Source organism: Haemorhous mexicanus, chromosome 1 (genome assembly GCF_027477595.1).
Source record: "Haemorhous mexicanus isolate bHaeMex1 chromosome 1, bHaeMex1.pri, whole genome shotgun sequence".
Classification (NCBI taxonomy): Eukaryota; Metazoa; Chordata; class Aves; order Passeriformes; family Fringillidae; genus Haemorhous; species Haemorhous mexicanus.
This window is the reverse complement of record NC_082341.1, coordinates 131,523,009-131,546,256: the sequence shown is the minus strand read 5'-3', so window position 1 is coordinate 131,546,256 and position 23,248 is coordinate 131,523,009. Positions and strand designations below refer to the sequence as shown.

Genomic DNA, 23,248 nt, shown 5'->3' with positions numbered 1-23,248 from the left:
TGTTTGACACTTAGGGTGCTCCTTATTTGACCATAGAGGAAGAAATAAAAACATTTTAGTGATACTGAAGTTACTTATTTACATTTAGTTGCAGAGAGGAGTCACAGTTAAGATCAGGAAGTTTCCCCTTCAGATTTGTTAAGGGCAATCTCAGAGTTTCTCTCTTATTTGTGTATTAAGTCCTTCATACAATCTGTATGCCATGAGAAAGACCCTGTGAGATAGAAGTACTGGTTTAATTGGCCCTTTAAGAAAAACATTATTTAAAAAAAAAATAAAATTAAAGAGCTTTTCAAATATCATTGATACAAATCTAGGTTTCACAAAAGAGAAAGACTATAAATGTAAGACGTTGCAGTAAGTTTTTATTGATTAATTAAATTAAAATAGGCACAGTGGGGGGCAAATCTACCAACAAATTTGTGAATAAACCCATTAGTGTTTCCTTATGAAGTACTCGTATCTCTAATTGCATTGCTTTTTTTCCTATGGTGATGTATGTAAGGAGGCTCATTAAAATAATTTGAAATATCTGATAAGAGTTGATTTTTGAAATAAGATTTTCTTCTTTTCTGTGAAATGATGCATCTTTTCAAGCATCATAGATTATCAGATTTAGAAAATTGGAATGTAGTTGTTGATTTTGGTTCTGTGTCTCTGAGAAATGCATTCAGCAATCCATACAATATTCCTGCATTCTTGTTCCTTTAACTTCACATAGGCATAAAATACTCCAAAATGAAACTGGTTGTTGAATGCAAGCACATTCAGCTTTACCTGTAGAAAAGATGAAACAAGTGTTATGATAAAATATCAAGGAAGGTGAATGAGATTTTTATATGGTAGTTTTTATATTCAAGATTTCTTGCAGCTTTGCAACCATGATAATATTTAGCAATCTCTTGAGTATCAGTGTAATTGAAATGTCATCTGTGGAATAATTTTGGTAATAGACTACAGCAATATTACAGGAAATAAAAGACAGTGGTAAAATAACTTCTCTAGTAGATTACTCAAAAGAAATTTAATTAAGTAGTGTTTATGAGATGGCTTTTGGATAGGCTGTAAGGATTGATAGCTCTGTAAAGAGTCTTCAGAAGAATGTTATAGGATTAATTTGACTTTAAAAGGTACATTCTTCTATTTTGATTCAGCCAAATGTTGACAGCCATCAAAAATCTTGAATAGAAAGCAGTACAGTAGAATCAAAAGCCTGGTACCTCATTCTTGTTTTAATTATTATTCCATGTGAATAATATTCATTTTTGTATTTTAAGGCTACAAGTTTTACCTCATGTTCAAAAAATGCATCTTCCAGTGTCTTTTCTCCAGTGCCACTCCCTACTCCTTCAAACACAGCCTTGTATTCCTGAAAGCACAGACAACCACTCCATGGATATAAGGTACTTTTGCATTCTCTGCAGCACAAACAACTTACATTGCTTTGGAAATTAATCTTTGTTAAGTAGTCTTTCTGTATAGAAGACCTCCTTTATAGATTACAATTCTACATAAATCAAAAGTTAAAAGCATATAATCAGCAATAGAAAGAAAAATCACATTTGTTCTTGCATTTCTTATCATCATTTCCAACAATTTAAATTAATTTGTTGAAGGCACTAAAAGAGACTTATTGTGGAATGACTTGTGACCTTTCACTCCTTTGGGCAGAGAGCACTGAACTTCTTGTACAAATAGTATCCATCAGAGCCAGAGCTCTAAATGGAGCCAAAACACTGAACTCTGATCATCACATGGCTGCTCCTTTAATTTCCAGTAGTCAGCTGGATTTGCTTTACCTGCATTAATATTGTATCCAAATCCATTAGTCTGATTTGTCATCCTGGAATATTCTGTGCAGATACATTTGACTCGATTTCTTAGGTTTTATGGTTCTGTGTAATTTCCTTCTCTGTGTGTTTGGTTTGTTTTGCCCTTAAAGTAGGAATGTAGAAGAGGTCTACTACAATGGTTCCCAAATTCATCTAAATAACCCACCATTCTCATGAACAGTCTTGCTCCATAACTTACTGGCACAGCAACTCATTATTAAAATATGCTGTTTGTGCATAGCTTAAACAGAACATGCACAGCTTCAGCTTTGTGGGGTTTTTTTGTGGAAAAAGCAATAGACCAGACATTTTTTGTGTACCTACTTAGAGGTAGCTTAAATATTATAGTTAGACAGAGTACAGCAGTTAATTCATAGATCAAGTGTTGAAGATTACTAATCTTTAATAACAACAGTATTTGCATCAATATTAATATTTTCATCTAGCACTTTGAATCAATTGGTGATTTAGAGAAAATGTTTCAGAAGGGAATTTTTATGGTATACTGGCAATAAATCAAGTTTGACTAATCTGTGACATGAGTTGTTTGGTCAGCTCAGTTTAGAATGCTGTATGGCTATGCTCCAAAATTTTGGGGACAGAAGCAATGAAGTGAAACTCAATTTGGGGAGAGTTAATGGAGTAGGAAGAGTTTTATTCACTAGATGTTATTTGCTCTTGCTTAAACATCCTTGTAAGAGGAACTTTGTACTGCACTAATGTAATAATGTCTTATCTTAATCTTATCTCTTCATATCAAAAGTCTTTGATCCCATACACTTTTTTATGGGAACTTTAGTACCACTGCTGATTTTTTTCATCTCTCGAAAATTCTTTTGACTTACGTGTGTACTCTTAACAATTTTGCTGATGTCAGGAGATGCTAATTAACTATTTTTATATTGGCTTTTTGTTTCAATAAATTAGTTTACATACTGCATAGTATTCTGCAACACACTTCACTTGCTCGTAGTCATCTGCATTGGCCAACAGGTGTAAGCCTTCTGGATAAAGTTTTCCACAGGTTGGATACAGCTTCTCTCGGTCATCTTTACTCAGCTCAGTGCCAAATGAATTAATGGTGATGATAAAAGCACGTCTGTCTGCCTCAAACTTAATAAGCAAAACAAAGAATAAAGAGGTGTTATTAGACATCTCATTCTAAATTAGGGTGGGCATATTCTGCGGTTTTTTTAGTAAGGCAAACTATAGAAATTTAATTTTTTTTTTTAAAGTCAACTTGAGAGTATTGGAAACATACCTTATTTTTGAAATTGTAAATTCTTATTGGCAAATATGCATTAAATTTTAACTAGAAAATCAAAAAAGGCTTTGCTACTACAGTTTTTATTCTGTCATTTTTGTTCCAAAAATATAATTTCTGCTGCTTCCTCATTTCCCTGCTTAGTTACCCAGATGTTGACAACAAAAAATACCTTCACACCCTCACATGTAAGATAATGCAATAATGATCTTATCAATAAAGCAAATAAAGGAAAGGGCAAAGAATCAATAGTACTGCCCGTAACTCAAAGTGCTTTTGATAGTAAAAGTTGAATGAAAACTCTAAACAAATGTAGCTTCTCAATGCACATATTTAAAACGATCATTTGATAAGGAGGAGGGGGCCGTTTACTTGCCAAGTTAAAGCTTAATGTGGCTCAAATAACAGTTAATTTTTAATACATAGAATCAAAGGCAGTATGTCTTCTGTCAGGTTTAGATGCCTGTAGAATCTGTATTTTCACTGCAGCAGCAGACTGAAAGGCAATCCAATGTCTAGCCCTCAGGTTCTTATTTTGTACAAGGCAAAGTTTCACTCACCATTTTTACAGTATGACTTAAAAATGCAGTAGTAAATAAAAACATTCTTTTTTTCTCTCTTGAGATCTAAATTGACTATGGTTTTAATTCTTTCCTTTACTCCTTACTTTCATGTTTTAAGAGCAGCAGAGCCCTTGCTAATTTCAGGGATTACAAAGGGAAAATCTTCCCAAGTGAAGTATATATAGTAGAGGCACATTTTAGGTGGCTTAAAAAATTTCTTATGCTGTGAATACTTGAGGTAGTTTAAGCAAAGAGGTCCTCTTTTCATTTGAATAATAAGGCTGCATTTGCAACACTAATCTGCCACTTTAGCAAAAACACATGTTCACATCTACTCTTGTGTATGGGAACACACAATAACAGGAACTCACTACCCACTGGCACTGACTTCGAAGTAAGGAAAAGGAGTAAACAGTGAAGAAGTAATGAGAAGAAAATAAGCGTGCTTGAAAAGGTTTCTAGCTAATGAATAACAGGGCCAAACTTCACTTCCCTAATTAATAAAAATAAGCCCATTAGACCTACTGAAACCATTTTAGAAGGACAAATGCTTTCTTTTTTTAGCTTGTTAAAGCCATGTAGAATCTAGCTGTTAGATATGTAATATTTTGTTGATAAAAAAGGTTAGAGGCAATTGCAACTCATGGTAGCAGATGTGGGTTCTGCTTCTGGTGGCTTCTAGTTTGAGAAAATTTTCAGGATAACTGCCATCCACTCTGACCTCTCAATTCATCAAATTATTGGCACATGAAGGTCTCCACAGAGAGTAAGGCCACGAGGCAACTACTTGGTGACAGTCCATCCGAATGCTGCAGGTAGAGCTGGAGTCAGAGGATGACCATTTCTTTAGTGCATGTTTGCATGTGGGAGATTCCTGGTTCAGAATTTAGCATGGGGCTGTGCTAACAGACACAGCTCTAGCTGCAGTGCAATGCAGTCTTGCAGTTTCTTGCCAGAATCAGGGCTAAACATGCAGTGTGTGCTGTCCACGGTGGGAAAGAGATCATCAGTACTCTTAATATGGAAATTTGGCACCGCAGGTGGAAGCCAAGGAGCTGGGGAGCTAAATACCTCAGCCTCATCTGTAGGGTCAGGTCGGTAGTCTTACATATAAAATTACAAAATAAATAGCAAGTATTCATTTGAAAAATTAAACTTGTGGGTTTTTTGTGAATCCAACCATTAGCAGTCTGTTCTATGTCTCTCTTCAGGTTAATAAAATCTCATAGAAAATTAAATCTTCTATAGAAAGAAGATTTCTTTTTCTATAAAAAAGTTTATCCTCCTGGCTGATTGACATTAGATTGGGATTTTAAAGAAGCTTATCATAGGCGAAATTGTTACCACTGATATACAGGGAGTTTTACCACATGCTTAAACTAACATTAGTAAGTAATCTGCACTGAGCATGATTTCTATTTAAAAACAAACTTTATGAAAAATCTGAATCAACTATGCCAGCCAATCAGCCAGTCTCTTGATTTTTATTTTTATGAAAAGTCAAAATACTTAATTTCTCTTCAATTTAACTTGATTAGGAGCATTTTGTTTAGAGCATAAATTGAAACATTGTGACCTGCTTAATTAAAGTATGAAATTGCAAGCCTTTTTAGGACATTATTTTGTAAAATGTAATTCAGACACATTCTTCCCTGAGGAATGAGCTCCCAGTGTTATTATCTCTCTCCTAAATGCAAACTTTCAGTATGATGTCATCAGACCTCAGTGAATATTTTTGGTTTCCAGGGTGTAAAATTGCTTATCCAGAAAAAAAGACTCCTGGAAGCAAGTGGGTGGTCTGGCTGTCAGCGTCTGTGAAGAATTGTGATAGACTAAGTGAGAAAAAAAAGAAAAGGGGACCTGAAAGCTGAGAATTCAATTTTAGAAATTTCTGCATCTTTTATTAAAATAACAGAGACAAAAATATCATTCACTAGGTGCATACATGCTTTGGGAGGAGGGCATTAGGAGCTTTGTATGCCATGGAAAAAAATATTAAACTTTGCTGAGTTGAGACAAAAATATAACACAAAATGTTCTACTTTTTTACATGACACTAATTCCAAAGGTCACTCAACTCTAACCTCAATCTCTAATTTTAATAGGAGAGTAAACAAACGTAGCAGTGCCATGAAGCTTGAAGATTATTGATTCGTAAATAGACAGTAATGCCAGGCTTTAGCTATCCCAAACTCAATAATCAAAATTTTTGTTTTTTCTACATAATGGAGAGAAATGTTTAAGGGCAACAGGTTGAGATTTGTGAACCATTTCTTCTTCTCTGCTCTCTGATACAGAAAAATATTAACTGAGACTGGCTCCTCCTTAGTAATTGTCTAGCTGCTTTTCTAGTAAAAAGGTAAAAGTTATCCTTGAATACACAACTCATTACAGCTTAGAAAAAACAGGTATATTTAGAGGAGAAGCAAACATTTCACAGGTACCTTTGCAAATAAAGAGAAATTGAACAGGAAGAACAAAGCGAAACAATTATGAAAACATTGTGGAGTACTTTAATGTAGAAAGACTGAATGTTTCTTACCTCAAGAATAGGTCTCATTATTTCTGCTGTAGTACCACCTTGTTTTTCACAAAACTTATAAAATGCCTCAAGGTAAGACTACATGAAAGAAGAGAAATATTTTAAATGCTGCTTAAGACCTGGACCAGAATTGCACATAGCCATGAATCTCATTTTTAAATACTTCCATTAACTTTGATAATTTCACCTATGAATTTAAATGTTAAGTATGTTCTTAATTACTTAGTTCAAATGAAAGTTGAAATATTCAAATGCAAATGTCTTTTTTTTACAATTTGAGATCAAATGTTTTCAAAAATTGTAATAAGAAAAATATTATGTTTTACTTGCTCTCTAAAGAAGGAACTTTTTGAGTTTCATTGAGCTTCCACTGCATAATAAGCAGATGGCTAAAGGAACCTCTTCATTTATAGTGTGTGGAGGAGGGGATTTGGGCATATGCCACGGCTGTTGGGCCAGCAGGATGAGGATACACAAACTAATCCCTGCTGCTCTACCCTAAACCCTGGATTAGGACAGAGCAGCAGACAAAGCTCCTGTAATACTGGTCTGCAGAGCCCTCTGGTCTATTAAGGATTCTGGCATCTGCACCCATTTCAAAATACCTGTGCAGGAAATACACCAAATATCTGAGATGCTGTTCTGCCTGCCTCTCAATCTCCCAAAATACTGTATTAGAGATTATTTATGTTAAAATGCATTTGCTACAACTTCACGCCATCTTGTTCGGAGCTGTCACTAACTATGCAATTAAGTGAATTTTAAGTAGAGATATCTCAAGGGGGATCTACTGCATAGAATTATGCATTAGGTTCTGTATAGTGGTCTCTGATAGTAGAGCAGAAGCAATTGATCACATTGACAGCTGAAGTAAAGGAGAAATTATCTATTAATAATTTAATAGTGTTTGCTGAATAATACTCAGATGGAGAAATTATCTATTAATAATTTAATAGTGTTTGCCCCTAATACTCAGATGAGCAAGAAGAAAAAAAATAGATTTGATAAGTGTTAATATATATGTCCATCCACACAGGATGAAAGAATCAAATATGTATGTTACCAAACTGGAAAAAGTATCTAGTATAGTAATACTGTGAAAAAATTAAAATACAGTAAAAAATTAATATACATAGGCATAAATTATGTCGTATTGAATGAGAGAATTAGTAAATATTTTAAAAATTAAAAATCTACTTTGGAATTTATAAATATAATTTGTAAGACAAACAGATTTTTCTTTTCTTTTCCCCTAGTGCAATCAGATCACTGTAAAAATACTTTCTGCAATCTGGGGAATCCACTCTGAAAGAAAGATAATGAAGATATTGAAGAGAATGTGCCAGGAAGAACCATTGATGGATTGGAGTATGCATAGCCTTTACAGAGACCATTGTAAGAGTAGTGACCTGTGTGCTAAGATTTGTAAAGTACTTTGAAAATGCAAGGCTCATGTTAAATGCATATTCTTGCAGCACTGTGCTGTAACAATGCTAAAAATTATTTTTAAAGGAAGAAAATTATGCAAAATCCCTAAGTAAAAATCATGTTTGCTAGACTTAAAACCATTAGACCCTTTCAAAACTCATCTTCCTTATATAAATAAAGATAAATGTTAGCCAAAAGCCTACCTAGGCTCACTCAGGAGGCAAGAGTTGTCTGGCATTTGGTGACTGAGTTATTCACAAACAAATCTGGATATGGATATTAGCCTGACATCTAGAGCATTTTCATTAAAGCAATATTAAATTAGAATTTGGATGCAGACCTAAAATTTGAAAAGTCCCCAGACAGCGGAGTAGTAATGGAAGCAGCTGGGTTTCATTGCTGGACTTCAGATCAACCAGATAACCTTACACAGCTTGCTTATCTCACCTTACTTCTGTTTCCCTATCCATAAAACAGGGTTAATGATACTGACCTGCTTTGCTGAGACGTTTGATAAACCCCAAATATTATCATTTTGTTGCAAAGACTTGCCTTGTACAGTTTGTTGCGCATTATTTCAATGTTCATTTCATCCAGGTCGTTTTCAGACAGGCAGTCTTGAAAAAAAGCAGCTGAAACAGAGTTTATAACATAGCAGTTTAAACCTGCATGCTGATAATATGCATCTCCTGTCTCTTGCTCACCAGAGTGTGAACAAGGATCCGAGGGTTCTGTTGTACAAGAAAGGGTGATATAAAAGAGAGGAAGAAAAATCCGCTTGATTTTCCCTTTATCCTCCTATCCCCTCTTTTTAATGAGACTCTGCACTGAGGGGAATCAATCAGTGCTGCAGACAGAGCCCATGTCTCCAGAGAGAATCAAATGGGAATGCTAATGAAAGTCCTAATCTTCTCTAAAGTATATAGTTTGGTTATTATGGAGATTTTCTAGCGAGGGACATGAAAAATAATTTTTTTCTGAAATCGTGCAGGTATTCTGCAATTGTTAAGGAGAATCCTCTTTCTTATTTTCCCTTTTCTTCTTTGCAGATGTAGTGTGGGAAAGGCAACAGGTTGCAGCTGATAAAGGGCACATGCTTTGACCTTGACCATCTGTGCTTATGGGTCCTTGGCAGAACTGACTAAAGAGCAGGCTTTTGAGTAGGGAGGCAGTGGATGAATTTCACTTGTGCATCTGGACCATTTAGAAATATGATATTCACAACCAACATGTGCCTCTCGCTGTTCCTGATCTATCCCAGTGGGGAAGAGCAGTACCCTATGAAAATGTGTTTTTTTCCCAAGCAGTGGCAATGGAAGACAGTATTTACAGAGAACATATGAGTCCATGTTTTGTGGTCTTCTCCCTGCCTACTTTCCCAGCATCCAGATTTTGAATGGAGAATATCAGGAAGTGTAGCCCTAAGAGTTCCCTTCAGTATCTCCTTATAGATCTATTGCCCACAAATGTGTCCCATGACTTTAAAGAGATGATGACACTCTCTTCTTTTACAAACTAGTTTAGCAAAAAGAAAAAAAAATAAACCAAAAAACAGAAATTTACTACCAGCTGTGTGAAAACAGTGGTTTTAGTTTACCTTTTAAAACTAGTTTTCTGATGGCACTTGGTCTTCTGAAGGATTTGGTAAGCAGCAGTTCAAAACTCACTGTGACCAAACCACTGCTCTAAGGAATCTGTAAACCATGTACGCATCTCTCATCAGCTTTGTCCACTCCAAACTGCAGTCTGGAATTTTTAGTCTGTCTACACGTGGCAGCACTGTTCATTTTAGCTGTCTTGCTCTGTCCCTTCTCAGATCTCACTGTACAGTGTGCCAGTGCCCAGGCACTGATGGCAGTGTGCTGCAGGGTGGCCTCTGTGAGGGAAAGGCAGGACTGCTGTGCTGAACACAGGCAGCTCCAGCTGGGACCCACCAAGGCACAGCCCAGCCCCTCAGTCAAGCAGGTGTATCTGAAGGGGGCCTACCTGAAAAACAAATTGGGACTTTTTGCCAGGGCATGTAATGATAGGACAATGGGGAATGGCTTTAAACTGAAAGAGGGTACGTTTAGATTAGATGTTAGGAAGAAATTCCTTACTGTGAGAATGATGAGACAGGAATAGGTTGCCCAGGGAAGTTGTGGATGCCCCATCCCTAGAATTATCCAAGGCCTGGTTGGATGGGGCTCTGAGCAACCTGGTCTATTAGAAGGTGTCCTTGCCCATGGCAGGTGGGTTGGATCCAGATAATCTTTTAGTTCACTTCTGACCCAAACCGTTCTATGATTCTATGGCTCTAAACTCCCCCTGCTCCTTGTGACTGCCCTACCTGTCTGGGGGGACACAGTGTAACCTGCAGGGATAACAGCAGGGCAGAGAAGAGGAGCCTGGCCTCAAGGAACAACAAAGGCTGGAGGAAAGGTATTTTCCCCAAGTGTCTAAGTGTTTCATTATTTTCTCTTTGTTTCCTCATATCTGGATCAGTAATTAATTATGTCATACATATATAAATCAGTAATAAATCAAGTTAATTTCCCCACAGATTTAGTCTGGTTTGCCTGCAACAGTACTTTGTGGGTGATCTCAACCCACAATCTATTTTTTCCACCTTTTTTCTCCCCCTCATTGTGCTGAGAGTAGGGGGTGAGCAAGCAGCTGGGTGGGAATTTTTTTCTGTCTGGGGCCAAACTATCACACCTTTTTGAGAAACAGAACCCAAAACCTCTCACTGAAGATGAGGGCACATAATGGTTTCATATACATTCAAATACATCCAGTTCGGTCTTATTCTCAGTGCCCTTCACAGGCTATTAGGTTTTGTTCATGTTGGCTGCTGCACCAGATTGAGCAGAGTTTCATCTTAATTTCATAATGTGACATTCATAGACTTTACCCTGCTTTGCTCTTAGATTTAGTTCTTCAAAATAAGACTTTTCTTTATATTTGAACCATGCCCAAATCTCAAGAGGGAATCTGGGTTCTGCCACGACATCTAATATTTATTAGTAGCTGTCTGTCTGCTTGATCCTTAGAGAAGACATATTTTTTTAACATAATGTAGGTTTTGGAATAAAAATATATATGTTTTAAATCAGTGACTACTTTTCATTGAAAAGATATACATTGCACTTCTTGAGTAACATGTTTATTTCTGAGTCTGCTACCCAAGGTGGATATAGAAGCTATTAATAAATGTTAATAGAATATGTTCCTGAACACCACTTCAGATGTTCTTGATCTACAATTCAAGATTTGTGTTAACAAAACACAGTATATCCAGTGGGAAACATCCTGTTCTAAAAGAATTCAGGATTAGCAGTTTTGAAAAAAAAAAAAAAAAATAGCTTAGTGTTTTTACCTAATGGTGTGTCAACCAAAATTGCATTGAAGAGTTCAGTGGGGTTTGAGGCAATGCTGACTGCTTCCATTTGCTCAAAGCTCCCCAATGGATGGCACTTGGGAACAAGTTCAGCTATGGGTCGCTGATGTAATGTGCCAGTTATCAAAAGAATTACATTGTCAATCATATAGCTGTATCTGTATTGGAAAGAAAAAGTAAAAATAAATTATTTTTATAATCAACTTTCACTCGAAAAAATAAAAACAAAATATTTTTGAAAATTAGCCTTAATACCAAAGTATTATCAGAATGCATGTTCATTCTGTATCAATAGCTCATCAAAAATCAACAGAAGTTTTTCAATTGCAAGTAGATAATACAGCAGTAGTTTTAAACCTGATTGTTACCTCATTGATATGACTGATTTAGAAAATGGAGATTTTTAAAGAAGGTGGTACTGACACATGACTATAATATAACAGCTGAGATGTAGATTCACTGTAATAAGGGACAATGAGTGGTATCCAAAGCAAATCACCTGAGCTAGCAACTTTTTAAGTTTGGGATTTTTAAATTTCACATATACCATCTGGACAAAGAAGTACATGGGAATCTCGGCACTAAAAGTGCAGAGTACATGCAGTTGGTCCAATCTTAGGTTTTCTTCTCACTCAGCCTTAAACATCCTCCCATGAGGGAGCTAAGAACAGGCTCGTACAGATTTCTTCTCTATTACCTAAAGTTTTCTTTTGAGTAGAAGTTTTCTATCAGCTTCATACTAGTTTTAGTGTCAAAGGGGCTGATGAGTGTCTTGTCAGTGACTTGGAAATGGGAACACATTTCCTTTGAATGCCAGTCTTGAGTTTGCATTTTTGACTAAGAACACAGCTAGAAATATACAGGGATTTATATGTTCTCACCCAAAATATGTAAAGAGGGCTTGAGGATCTGGTGGAAGGTGGTTCAATGGTTTCTGTAAAATATCTTTAACCAGTGTATCCATTATTTAAAAAAAAACAACAGTGAGCAAAAGTTGTGCTTACACATCTATACATTTATGTCAAAGAGTGTGAGAAAAGAACTACCAAAATTTTCATGCTTTAATTTTGATTTCCCTGAAACAAAATGCAAACATTGCATGCCCACAGGCATCCTAGGACAGCCTTTAAGATCCTGTTGATGTATCAGCCTAAAAGCCTGATAACCTGACCAGGAAAAAAATTGGTGATAGTTTCTTTTTAACTGTTATAATAAAACTGCTCCTTGAAAGTTAGTTGAACAGTTCATTGTTCTTGTTAAAATATATTAAAAGTATAAGATCAAGGGGAGTAAATAGTTAGGTAAAATATCCTGCTGGTATTTTGCTAGTCCATGTTGCTATATTGTTATAAAGCAGATCTCTTGTTCTTGAAGGTGTTTAAGTCATTCACTTGCAAGTTTCATCTATTTATGATGGTATTGAGATCAGAGATTTCTCTTCATCTGGCATCAAACAGCAGGTGAACTTTCAAAAATAAAGCTACTTGGATCTAAGTACCTTGAATATACCATATAAAGTCCTTCTGGTTTTTATTTATTTGGTCAAATAGTATAAAAATTATGACGGGTGTAGGATGTGTTTTCTTTCCCCCTTTAAAAAAGGTCTACAATTTGCCACATACCTAGCAATTAAATAATTTCTCTGTGCATCATGAAATTGTTAACCTTGCATGAATCACGCCCCCTTCCCAAATGTAGTTTTTCAACTTGTCAGACATAACCAGTGTTTGAAAAATTTAACCATTTTTAAATTAATTAATCTCTACCACTTCTTCTGCCGCTGTTCTCACAAAGAAAACTGCTTCTGTTCTTTAAGATAATTAACTGCAAAGACAACAGCTCTTCATATACACATACAGTATCAGAACTTATATTAGCAAGTGAAACACGCAAATGTAGCAGTATCAAAGTAATTTTGCTGGTTTTAAAACTTAATACAAATTCCATTATGTATAATTTACACTATTTACTGCTTTTTCTGTGTGGTAAGATATGTGGTAAGCTATTTTGCTACTGTGTGGTAAGCTATGTGGTAGTATTACTTACGTGACAAAATTCAGAAAAGTGGCAAGTGGTTCAAAAGCGTGGTTTCTAAAATAATGAAATTCTGTGAGTAGTTTTGTTTTCAGTTTTTCATCGATGGTGGAAACAGTGAGAGGGCCAGTTTCATTTGCCAAGAAATTGCCATAGTCTGTAGTCTGTAGATGTAACTTCAGATCTGAAATTCAGGAAAGATCATGAGAATAAACTTTCATATTGTCTGCGAGCAATTTTTTAAAAAAAATTAATTTTTAATACACTTTTATATTAAGCAACTGATAATACTCTTTTCAACTCTATTGAAAAGTTTTTTGCATAGCTATAATAGAGTGTAAAAGCAAAATTGATGCAAATTTATACTGCCTTCTACCAGTAAGACTTTCTGCATACTGTAGGAAAGAAAAAATAATTTATGCCTTTGTCAGAAGTCTCACCATCATCTTTCATTTTCAGACATCCAGATAGACTGTTTCTCACTACTGTCTCTAGTCCCTCCCTCATCAAGTTTGTTCAATGTTTTGATTTCACTGATTTGCACCATTACTGTGCATCAGTTGTTTTGTCTGCTGCACTCTTACAGACTATTTTGCATTAAAAGGAATAATCCTTTAACTTTGGTAAAGTCTTAAATATTCCCAAGAAACATCTAAATCTCAAGTCAGATTATAATCTTCTGTTATCAGGCTGCCTGAAGAAGAGAAGAAAACACATCTTGCCTGGCACACGTTCTGGACTCCAAATGGATTCTGCGGTGGAGCATTTGAAAGGGGAGAGTTTACCCTCTCTTAGCATTTCTGGTTTGGCTTTCTCTGATTTATGGCTGCTACTAGCAAATCCTAAGGAGCTGTTCCAGAAACTTGGGTCATTGTGACATTTTCTGTTTGAGCTCTCAACCCTGGTGACTGGGGAAAATAAGTTGTTTTGACCACAAAGTTAAAAGAAGCTATCATGATATCCTAGAATTAATATGACGAATTTTCTCTGCTAGCCATTTTTTACCATGAGGCATAAGCAAGCATTTGAATAGTTTCTTGCTGTTCAAAGCAGTTTAATGTTTTCTTTTAGAAAAGGCCCCACTGCAATCCATAATTGTGTTCAAATGCTATATTAAAACTATTTTAAATTATAGATTGGGATTCTGTATATGATTTGGGCATTCATAATAATTAGATTTCTATCTGAAATCTGAACTAATAATTAGGGAAAAGGTCAGTGACACTTCCACTGATGGAAATAAGGTTGTACCTGTAAGGAAGTTAATTTGCAGTTAGCAAGGTAAGCATTTATCAGTACAGTAGCTACTTTTGCCTATTTGCCTGGGTGGATACTTCCTTAGTATGCAATGAGGCTGCCTATACTGTGACTTAAAACAAAAGAACTAGTACAGTGTGAAGCAGACTCCTACATTTAGCACTGTAGCTTACTGAGATAAAATTCATCGAGTCTTCTATGCAAGTTGGCTGCTCCTCAAGGTTGCTCAGAGTCCTGTCCAATCTGGCCATTAATGTTTCCAACCTCTCTAGGCAACCTCTTCCAGTGTTTAACCACCCTCCCTTTAAAATATTTTCTTCCTTATATTTAGTCTGAATCTATCCTCTTTTAGTTTGAAACCATTGCCCCCTGTCCTATTGCTACAGGCCATATTAAAAAACTTGTCTCTATCTTTCTTGTAGCTCCCCTCAGGTACTGAAAGTTGGCAATAAAGTCTTCCTAGAGACCTTGGCACGGAGTCAAAAACACCTGTGCCTTCAATTTTAACCCATGGAAAGAATTACCAACTTTGTGTGAAGATTTGCAAGCCACAAGAGTTTGATTAGAATGATAGTGAATTTATCACAGGGTGAAAAAGTAGAATTTTGGGGATTTAGAATGGGGGTTCAAGAGGCAAGATGGAGGAATCTGGACGTGTTCCTGTCCTTCTTCTTCTTCTTCTTGTCCTCCATCTTCTGCTGTGATTGTGGCACTTTTGGTTTGGTTTAGGATAGAGACAGACTGTCTAACATAAGTGATAGGTATTGGAAAATTATTGTAAATAAAGTACATGTAGTTTTTAGTATAAAAAGATAACACCGCCCCAAGGGTGGTCAGTGTGCCTCAACCTGACCTGCTGGACAGATCTCCTCAGGTCCAAAAAAGAATGTATTAGAGAAGAGGAAATAAACAACCTTGAAAAGCAGAACTGAGGAATCTCGACTCCTTCTTTGGTCACGGGCCTGGGAAAAAAGACTCTTTAATACCTTGGGAGCCATTCCAGCAACACAAAACCCAAGACTTACCCACCAAATATAGTCTATTCATCAAATCCGTATCAAATGACATAACACACTTAGAACAAGTCCATACTTTCAGTACCAACTTCCATGTTGGAAGAAGAAAAATAGAATCCAAATATGGAAAAAAAAACACAATTGAAGAAAGAAGGAAAGATAAGCAAGACTAAAAGAAAAATAAAAATGCAGTTATACCCAGAAATTATTCTATGCAAGACCAAGTTTTTAAAAGCTCATTAATATTTTGATTTTACACCTACATTTCCCGTGAAAACTGTTAATTCCTACTTTTCTTTTTTTTTGTTGCAAAATTACTTGACATATGCTGAGATTAGATAATACTACTTTATTAGATGCAGAGCTCAATTCCAACTTTTCTCAATTCCTTTTCAGATGAACCACAGATATCTACTTTTAGCCACAGTGTGTAAATGCCTTTCAAACACAGTACTTTTCAGGGGTTAACCACATAAAGCAGATTGTAAAACCCAAATATCAGCCCCAAGTATTGACCATTTTGAAGTGTGATTAACATCATCATAAGATGAACAGAAACAAAAACCTGCTGATTGAGAGTAGTTTCACAAGACTTTGTTACACTTTCTCAGTTCTCTGATTGATTTGAGTGGCTTCATAAACCATGCCTTAATATAAGGCACAAAAACTATTAGCTATAATTCATTTAATAGCCTCACCCATCTCCCAAAAGCTATGGAAGCAATTTCATACCCAGGAATGTTGGGTTTAAAACCCTGTTGGTTACACAGCCTTCTTTATAGATGTATTTATTTAACTGAATAAATAAATGCCAACATGCATACTGCATGTAAGAAGAAATATTCGACTCTATCTCGTGGTCTTGGCCAAAACAATCACCCACAAGTTCCAATACCATATAATATCAACCAGGAAGATCATAATCAGAGTTCACATCAAGACAGAGTTCAGTGCAGCTCAGAGACTGAACTGGTGGACCTAAATTATAGTCCTTTCTTTGCTGCTGGCATAAATGAGGGCTGGGAACTATTGCTGTCAGACACCGTGACTTGGTGACTCAGCAGGAGTAGATGGCTGAGCATTACAGGGCCTCAGACCTTCCTGTTCACCAAAACCTTTTATTGATGGTGGCTGCTCCTTTTCTCAGGGTCTCTTGGAGACCTACACAAGACTCTGGCCTTTGTCCTAAAGATCCCTAGGGAAGAAAATTCCTGTATTTCAGTTGTCATCCATTCATTTTGATTGCCATCCATATGCATTGTCTATTTCCTCATTAAATTACACACAGGAAAACAACTTATAGGAAAAGTATGACCTTAATTAATTACGTGAATTGACTCACAACTGAACAGCAAACAAACACAATTAACTAAAGTATGACTAAAAGGAATTAATGCACAGAGGGAGACTAGTTTAAGATGATTGCAGTTAAGACAGGAATGATCCTGATCAAAAAGAAAGAAAGTATCGTGAGAACTTTAACAGAGTGTTAACCTGGTCTCTTGGCATCAAGTTCATGGTAATTTGTCTGACTCCTCACTTTGATATCAATAACCAACTAGCTGCAGTTTTCTTTCCTTTAACACTGTTATTTCAGCCACCATGTGCTGGCAGGCCCTGGCTCTGGCAAATTAAGTAAATTTGTTTCAGTGATTCTGCTGGGACCAGAGTTGAGATGCTTGTCCTTCTGTGACCTACCCTGCTTTCTACAGAACAGAAGTCTTCCTATCACAGAAAAAAACAAGAGAAAAACAAAACACTGCATTTAAACACCTCCACACTCCCACACCCCCATATTTTACTTCAAAACTGTCAGCAAGGTTGCTCTGGGAACCTCATTCCCTTGAAACAGATGATGCCATAGGGCCAAACCAGTAGCGTGCAGCCCATTAGGTAGCTCCATGGAAATCATAGTTCAACCAAGTGGAAAAAAGATTTCTAAGTGGGGCTGAAAGCCTCTCCTCCTGTCTGTATGGCCCTGAATTGAGAGGACACAGTGATATCATTAGTCTGTTAGCAGTCTTCTTTTTTAATTTTCATCTCGCTTTTACACTTGCTCCCTGATTTTCAAGCAGATCTAAAGCACTAATCTACACTTTTTCTTGTGGTTCTTCAGTAGTGATGTTATGGTTTCCTCTCTAGAGATACCAAAACCACTTGAAATTAAAAGATCTTTTTGCTTCTGTTTATGGGTTACTTTGAGTGGTTTTGATTCTTGTTTTCTGCTTGTTTGTTTTAGCATATTTATAGTGGTTTTAGCCAGGCCATTTTTTGTGGTATGGTGCTAAGCCACAGAATGCAGAATAGGGTAAATTTATTACCTTTTAACATGAAGACCTGAGTACGCATCACATTACTACAGCACAGATCCTCTTGCTGAATATTTCAAATTTAAATAAAAGACAATGTATGAAATTTACTTTAGGTAGGAGTCTGTGGGTTTTTCTACACTCATGGTGAAAGTTCAGTATTACAGCATCCTACATGTGCAGAGAAATAAGTGTGTTTAGCATCATGTAGAAATCCAGTATTTTTAGATTTCTCATATTTTCATTAAAATAATACATTTGGTAGGTAAATGGTGGGAATCTGTTATCTGTCTATAATAAGTAGAAAAAAGTTACAGTGGTGAAAGATAAGCAGCTGAGTGGAGAAAAAGGGGAAGTGATAGTGGGTAGCAGAGATGGGCTTGTAGGAGGGATGATGAAGGCTGCTGCTTCTATTGATGAAATAATTTGCATTCTAAAATTGAATGAACACTAGAAAAAATAAGTTTCAAAAATAAAACTAACTGATCTTCCTATTAAAAATTTTAGTTAAGAATTTTTTTTTATCTCTTTGTTGTTACCTGTCCATCTGCTTCATGCTCTTAAAAATATTGAAGGTTTATATATCTTAGAAATATTCAATAAATTGCTTCCTCATGGTGGTAAATAACTTCCTTATAGCACGATTTAAAATTTTGGGGTTTTTTAGCTATGCTAAACTTAACATGAGCAAGTATTCTTTTGTGAAGGGTACAAATAATCCCTTTTGCTTAAATGCTTTTAACTGCATATCTTTTCTTCTTATTCAGAAGCAACCAGGATTTTTTTCCTTCATGAAGCTTTGGATGACATAATTTATTGAGTTCATCTGCAGGGAGAAGTGAAGTGAGAACAAAGTTTAGTTATTCTACCAATCTGTTCTTTGTGTCTTTTACAGACGTTTGAAGCTGTTACTTTTTCCAAAGTCTGTATCCTTATGCAGTAGGACTTTTCCACTTAAACAATTAAATACTATATCAAGAGTTCCTTTAGAGTCTGTAAGCTGCATAGATCACAAGTGCTGGAACAAATGGGGTAAAGAAACAGTTGATTTTGTCCAGTTGACATAAGGAACAGATTTCAGCTCTCAGAGTGTATACATCTGTTCTGTGTGCCTGAACTGCCACTGTATTTAATGGAGAGCTGGTACAGCTCTCCAGGTTATCAGCAGAAGTAGACACGTGCACTTGGCCTGCTCAATAGTGTCTAGATTCCATTAACTGTATTGATAAACTCTTTTTTAACATATTCCTATAAGAGGAACTTTATTCTGCAGACAGGTAAATATCTATGTGCATTTCTTTAAATGTAGTTGTTTTAATCTGAGAGATGAATGGCAAGCAATCTTCCCAGATTTGTGTTATTACTTATATTAATAGTTTAGACAGCCTCAAAACCCTGTTGGGTATGGGAATCATCATTCTTCCCTTTTTCTTACTCCAAACCCATTACTGCATGTACAAATCAGCCAAAGCTTAAAATAGAGTGAGCTTATTCATTCACCTTCTTCCTTTTCCAAACTGATCTAATAGACTGCAAGTTATAGAAATTGAGTGTACAATCATAGCTTTCATTTTACAGTCAGGAAAATGAACTTTATGTTCCTTTAGAAAGGTGATTTCTTTCTGTTGCATTTTTTCTTGCCAAGTGTCTGAAGGTATGTCATATGATTCTTTGGTACAACTCTGTCTTCATCAGGCTGTGACCAGTCTTGGCCACAGAGAGCTGTTTTGGAAACTACTGTGTGTTCTCTTTATTACTGTGGCAAAGTCACCTTGAAAACAGCTTTTTTTTTTTTTTTTTTTTTTTTTTTTTTTTTTTTTTTTCCCTATTTCCTTAAGTTTTATCTTTGTGGAGTCTAGTTTTCTGTTCCTACTAAGCAGAGTCTTCACTACTGCCCTAAAACTCAGGAAGTAACAAATTACTAAAATCATGGATTTTCTAGAGAAACTCAGAGCCAAATAGCAAGCTTTTAACAAGATTTTGGAAACTGTTTTATACAGCTGAAACTGTATGAACGTTCCAAACTTGAACTGTTCTATAGCATGACTAAAATCTGTGAGAGGGTTGCCAATCTCCATAAGAACTCTGTGGATGAGATTTCTAAACCTTATCAGTAAACCAGAAAGCCCCATTGTCTGCATTGCTTAGCAAATTACAGCCTGCGCACAAATCACAGTCTATGGAAAGCTATTAACTTAAATATGAGAACAGATCTTCAAAGGACATCGAGGTTATCTCTGGGTTTAAGACAAACTCTCAGTAGTTCAATCTTTTACCTTCCCTTCTTTAAGCACCTAAGCAATAGTGTTTCTTCCTGAATAAAATAAACCAACACTTACCTTCTAGTGTCTCACACTGTGCTAAATTGACATAGTCCGCACTTGTCAGGATCCCACCTTTGAACCCTCGGACCAGACCCTCCAAGTAGCCATGGTCCACATTGAAGTAAAATTCTGAGTATCCTGGCATGGAGAAAAAAGATATTTAATCTCTCTTCTGGGTACCTGATGGCACTGAATATCTGCCACCAACTGTTTTTACCCTCTTTGGGAGGAGTGACAAATAGTCACGGAATTCCTGCCAGCCTATGACTGTGTTTTACCAACTGGTTTCTTCCTGTTTCTTGCTCCTACTGTAGTTCCAGTACAGTTGATGCTTACACAACGGCCAGCCAGTGAATCCAACTCCCTCCTGTCAAAGCCAGAAAAGGAACATGTTATTGTTGGAAGAGAAGCCAATAAGGAAGTGCAGGATTTAACCCCTGCTTGCAAGGATGCTCTGCACTGCTTGGAGAATGAGAAAGTACATTACAAATCTTGAATAAAACAGTATTATAAACAGGAAGTTGTCTGAGAATGCCTATAGAGGAAATACTTCTGCAGTAAAATAGTAGTCTGTGGCAGAACAGTGCCTATTCAAGGAGCTTAGATGGTTTGGTAGTGTCCCTGAATTGCTTCCTTTTCTTAACATTTTTGCTTGCTGGAAATTTTCTGCTGCTCATCTCTATCACCAAATATGAATTATAAGAGCCTTCTGAACATTAGAAGTGTGAACATTAGATGATGTGCAGAGGTGAAAGGTTTTTGAAGGGTTTGACTTTCATTGTCCTCGAAAGTCAGTATCCAGAACTTGCCTCCAAACCAGAGTTTGTCCTGGTGTGCCACCCACACCTAAAAACACAAAACACACACTCATTTTTCAGAGCTTTGAACATGATTGGTGTATTGTGTTGGCTGAAGGCATGCACCATGGCTAGTCTATTGACCCTTGTGCTGAAATGTGGCTGCAGCAAGAGTTGTGAGTTGGCAGCTGGTGGGACAAGGCTGTGACTATGACACCTTCTCCCCTGTCCTGGGATGGGAGAAACTGATGAGACCTTGGTATTCACCAGATGTTTCCTCTCTATACCACGCTGCTCCTGGCACACCATGGCTTGGAAGGCTACACAATGAGGCATAAGATGCCTGCATATTTGCTGCCAAAAAAAGCCACCCCTACCACCTCTAGGAAGGTCACTAAATGGCTTGTTTCTTGGCTGGCTGGCCAGGAGACTCCAATGGGCAGCAAGGGGCCACGAGCCACTGGACAGCTATGCTGAGCCAGGGGAGGAGAAATAATCTGCACCCTGAGGGTCAAAATTGTCTCAGGCTGGATATTATCCCACCTGTAACTCATGGCAGGGGAAATAATGACAGCATTTAGACATTTTGAAAAATCACGTGCTCAGACACTGTATTTATTTGGAAGTTCAGTGGGGCCCAGAGTATTGGAGCTTGCTCCTCATACACTGGGTTTACAGTTTCAAGTCAGTCAGTTCTTGGCACTGCAGAGTTAACCCAGCTAAAGAAGAATGAGACAGATCAGGCCTATTAGACAATAGAAACAAAACATTTCCCTCCCCCACACAAACAATTTGGTCTTGTCTCCCAAGTCTGCATTCCAGCAGTGCTCAGAACCTCCTAATGCAAGAAATTTTCAGGAGAATTTTGTCAATGATGTTTCAAAAGTCAGAGACACTTTTCAGGATACAAGACCGCCATCAGTGCTTCCTTACTGACATGTGTCAATAACCACATTTTAACTTAAACCTGCTTTTTTGTTGCTCTCATCCGCTTTGTTCCAGCGTGTTCTGCTCAACAGCCTCTGTTTTCCACCTTTCCAAAGAAAAGAAATGGGGAGAGCTGATAATGATTGCTGTGTACACTGAGAGCAGCGTGTAGGTTTAACCTACAGCTCTCCAAAGCGTGTGCTGCATAAACAAGTCAGGTCTCGCAGCAGCTGAGTTCAGGCTCCCCCAGCTGCAGTCGCAGCGTCTCACAAGGCGGCACACGTCCAGCTGGGGGCACTCCAAGGTTGTGCTCCCGATGAGCTTCCAAAGCTTCAGACAGCAGAGCCTGTGCAGAAGTGGCTTTGCAATAAATCCTAAATTTAGTAAGGTCATGTTAATACTGCCTGGCAGGTGTAAATACCACCACTGGTGATCCTCCAGTGGGAAAGTTCGACCATGGGTCTATAAATATAGATGGGACCATCACTTGAAGTAGAGTCACTCAGCAAAGCATTCTAATGAAATCAGCGTAATTTTGAATGATTTCAGGAAACTGGAAAATCGGAATGAAGTCTTGAGCAATTTTATCTACTAAGGAATAAAGTGTCAGATAATTTGATCCAGACTGATAGCCTGTATTTGTCAACATCAGAAAATCCTTAGTTCTCTGATATTTGTTGAAAGAAAAGCTGAGGAAAAGAGACAGCTTTAACAGCAATTTAAACATGATGCATATAGTTAGTTAATGCACTAAAATTTTATGCTATATATATATATATACATATATATATATATATATTCAATATCTGCCTTTGCAATCTATCAATATAACCTTATTTCTTGTAATGAGTGGATTATATGGTTTCTTTCACACTTGTAGTGGGCACGGTTTTATGAAATATTATTGGGTTTTATATTAATGATTTTATTTAGGAAGACCTGTGAATTTGCTTTAACAAATTACCATGTGAGAAAACATGATACTCTCACCTGCTAGGTTTCTGGAGTGCAAAGGTTGAGATATTTTTAAAAAAATCTTTTAGCAGTGAGCTAAACAAATATTGATAGTGTGCCTGGGAGTTGGAGTTATTTCAGGTTAAGCAACATTAACAACACAAAGCTCTTCAGATCTCAGCACAGAATTTAACCTTTGATACTGTAAGTTTTCAAGACTTTGATCCAAAATGCATTTATTACATTACCACAAGAGGTCATCATAACACTGCTCTAAGCCACCTCACTACAGGTTTTTTTCACCTCCACTGAGAGAAACTTGGAAAGAAACATTTTTTTAAAAAAGTAATTTTTGAATATGCTTTCACCTAATACAATAAATCTGCCATGTATTGATTATTTACTCAGAAGTGACAAACAAAATCCTTCCGTGTTACCAATGTTTTGGCTATATCCACAGATATTCTCTGAACTTCCTCTATTTTTTCTTTTTTTAACACAGTTAACAGCTCTGAGCCACGAGGTTAGTAGTGAAGAACAAATGACAAAGAATCAGCAGAAGAGTGAGTAAGTGGTGTTATATCATTGGAATTTTGGCTCAATCACATGAATTCAAGGTTAC

At 36.7% G+C, this 23,248-nt stretch overlaps 1 protein-coding gene across 2 annotated transcripts; it reads right to left on the bottom strand.

The window, feature by feature from the left end:
• Positions 1-345: 345 nt before the first annotated feature.
• On the bottom strand, positions 346-20,159 carry ATP6V0D2 (ATPase H+ transporting V0 subunit d2). Of its 2 annotated transcripts, XM_059863155.1 has the most exons (8): positions 19,964-20,159; positions 13,055-13,226; positions 10,988-11,166; positions 8,182-8,261; positions 6,202-6,279; positions 2,769-2,945; positions 1,292-1,369; positions 346-777 (listed from the first exon to the last, which is right to left on the bottom strand). In XM_059863155.1, exons 1-8 carry the CDS (start codon positions 20,091-20,093, stop codon positions 616-618), a joined length of 1,056 nt encoding a protein of 351 aa, XP_059719138.1. In that variant the 5' UTR covers positions 20,094-20,159; the 3' UTR covers positions 346-615. The 2 variants fall into 2 exon arrangements, with proteins under 2 accessions (XP_059719138.1, XP_059719146.1); XM_059863163.1 differs by lacking the exon at positions 2,769-2,945.
• Positions 20,160-23,248: the final 3,089 nt, after the last annotated feature.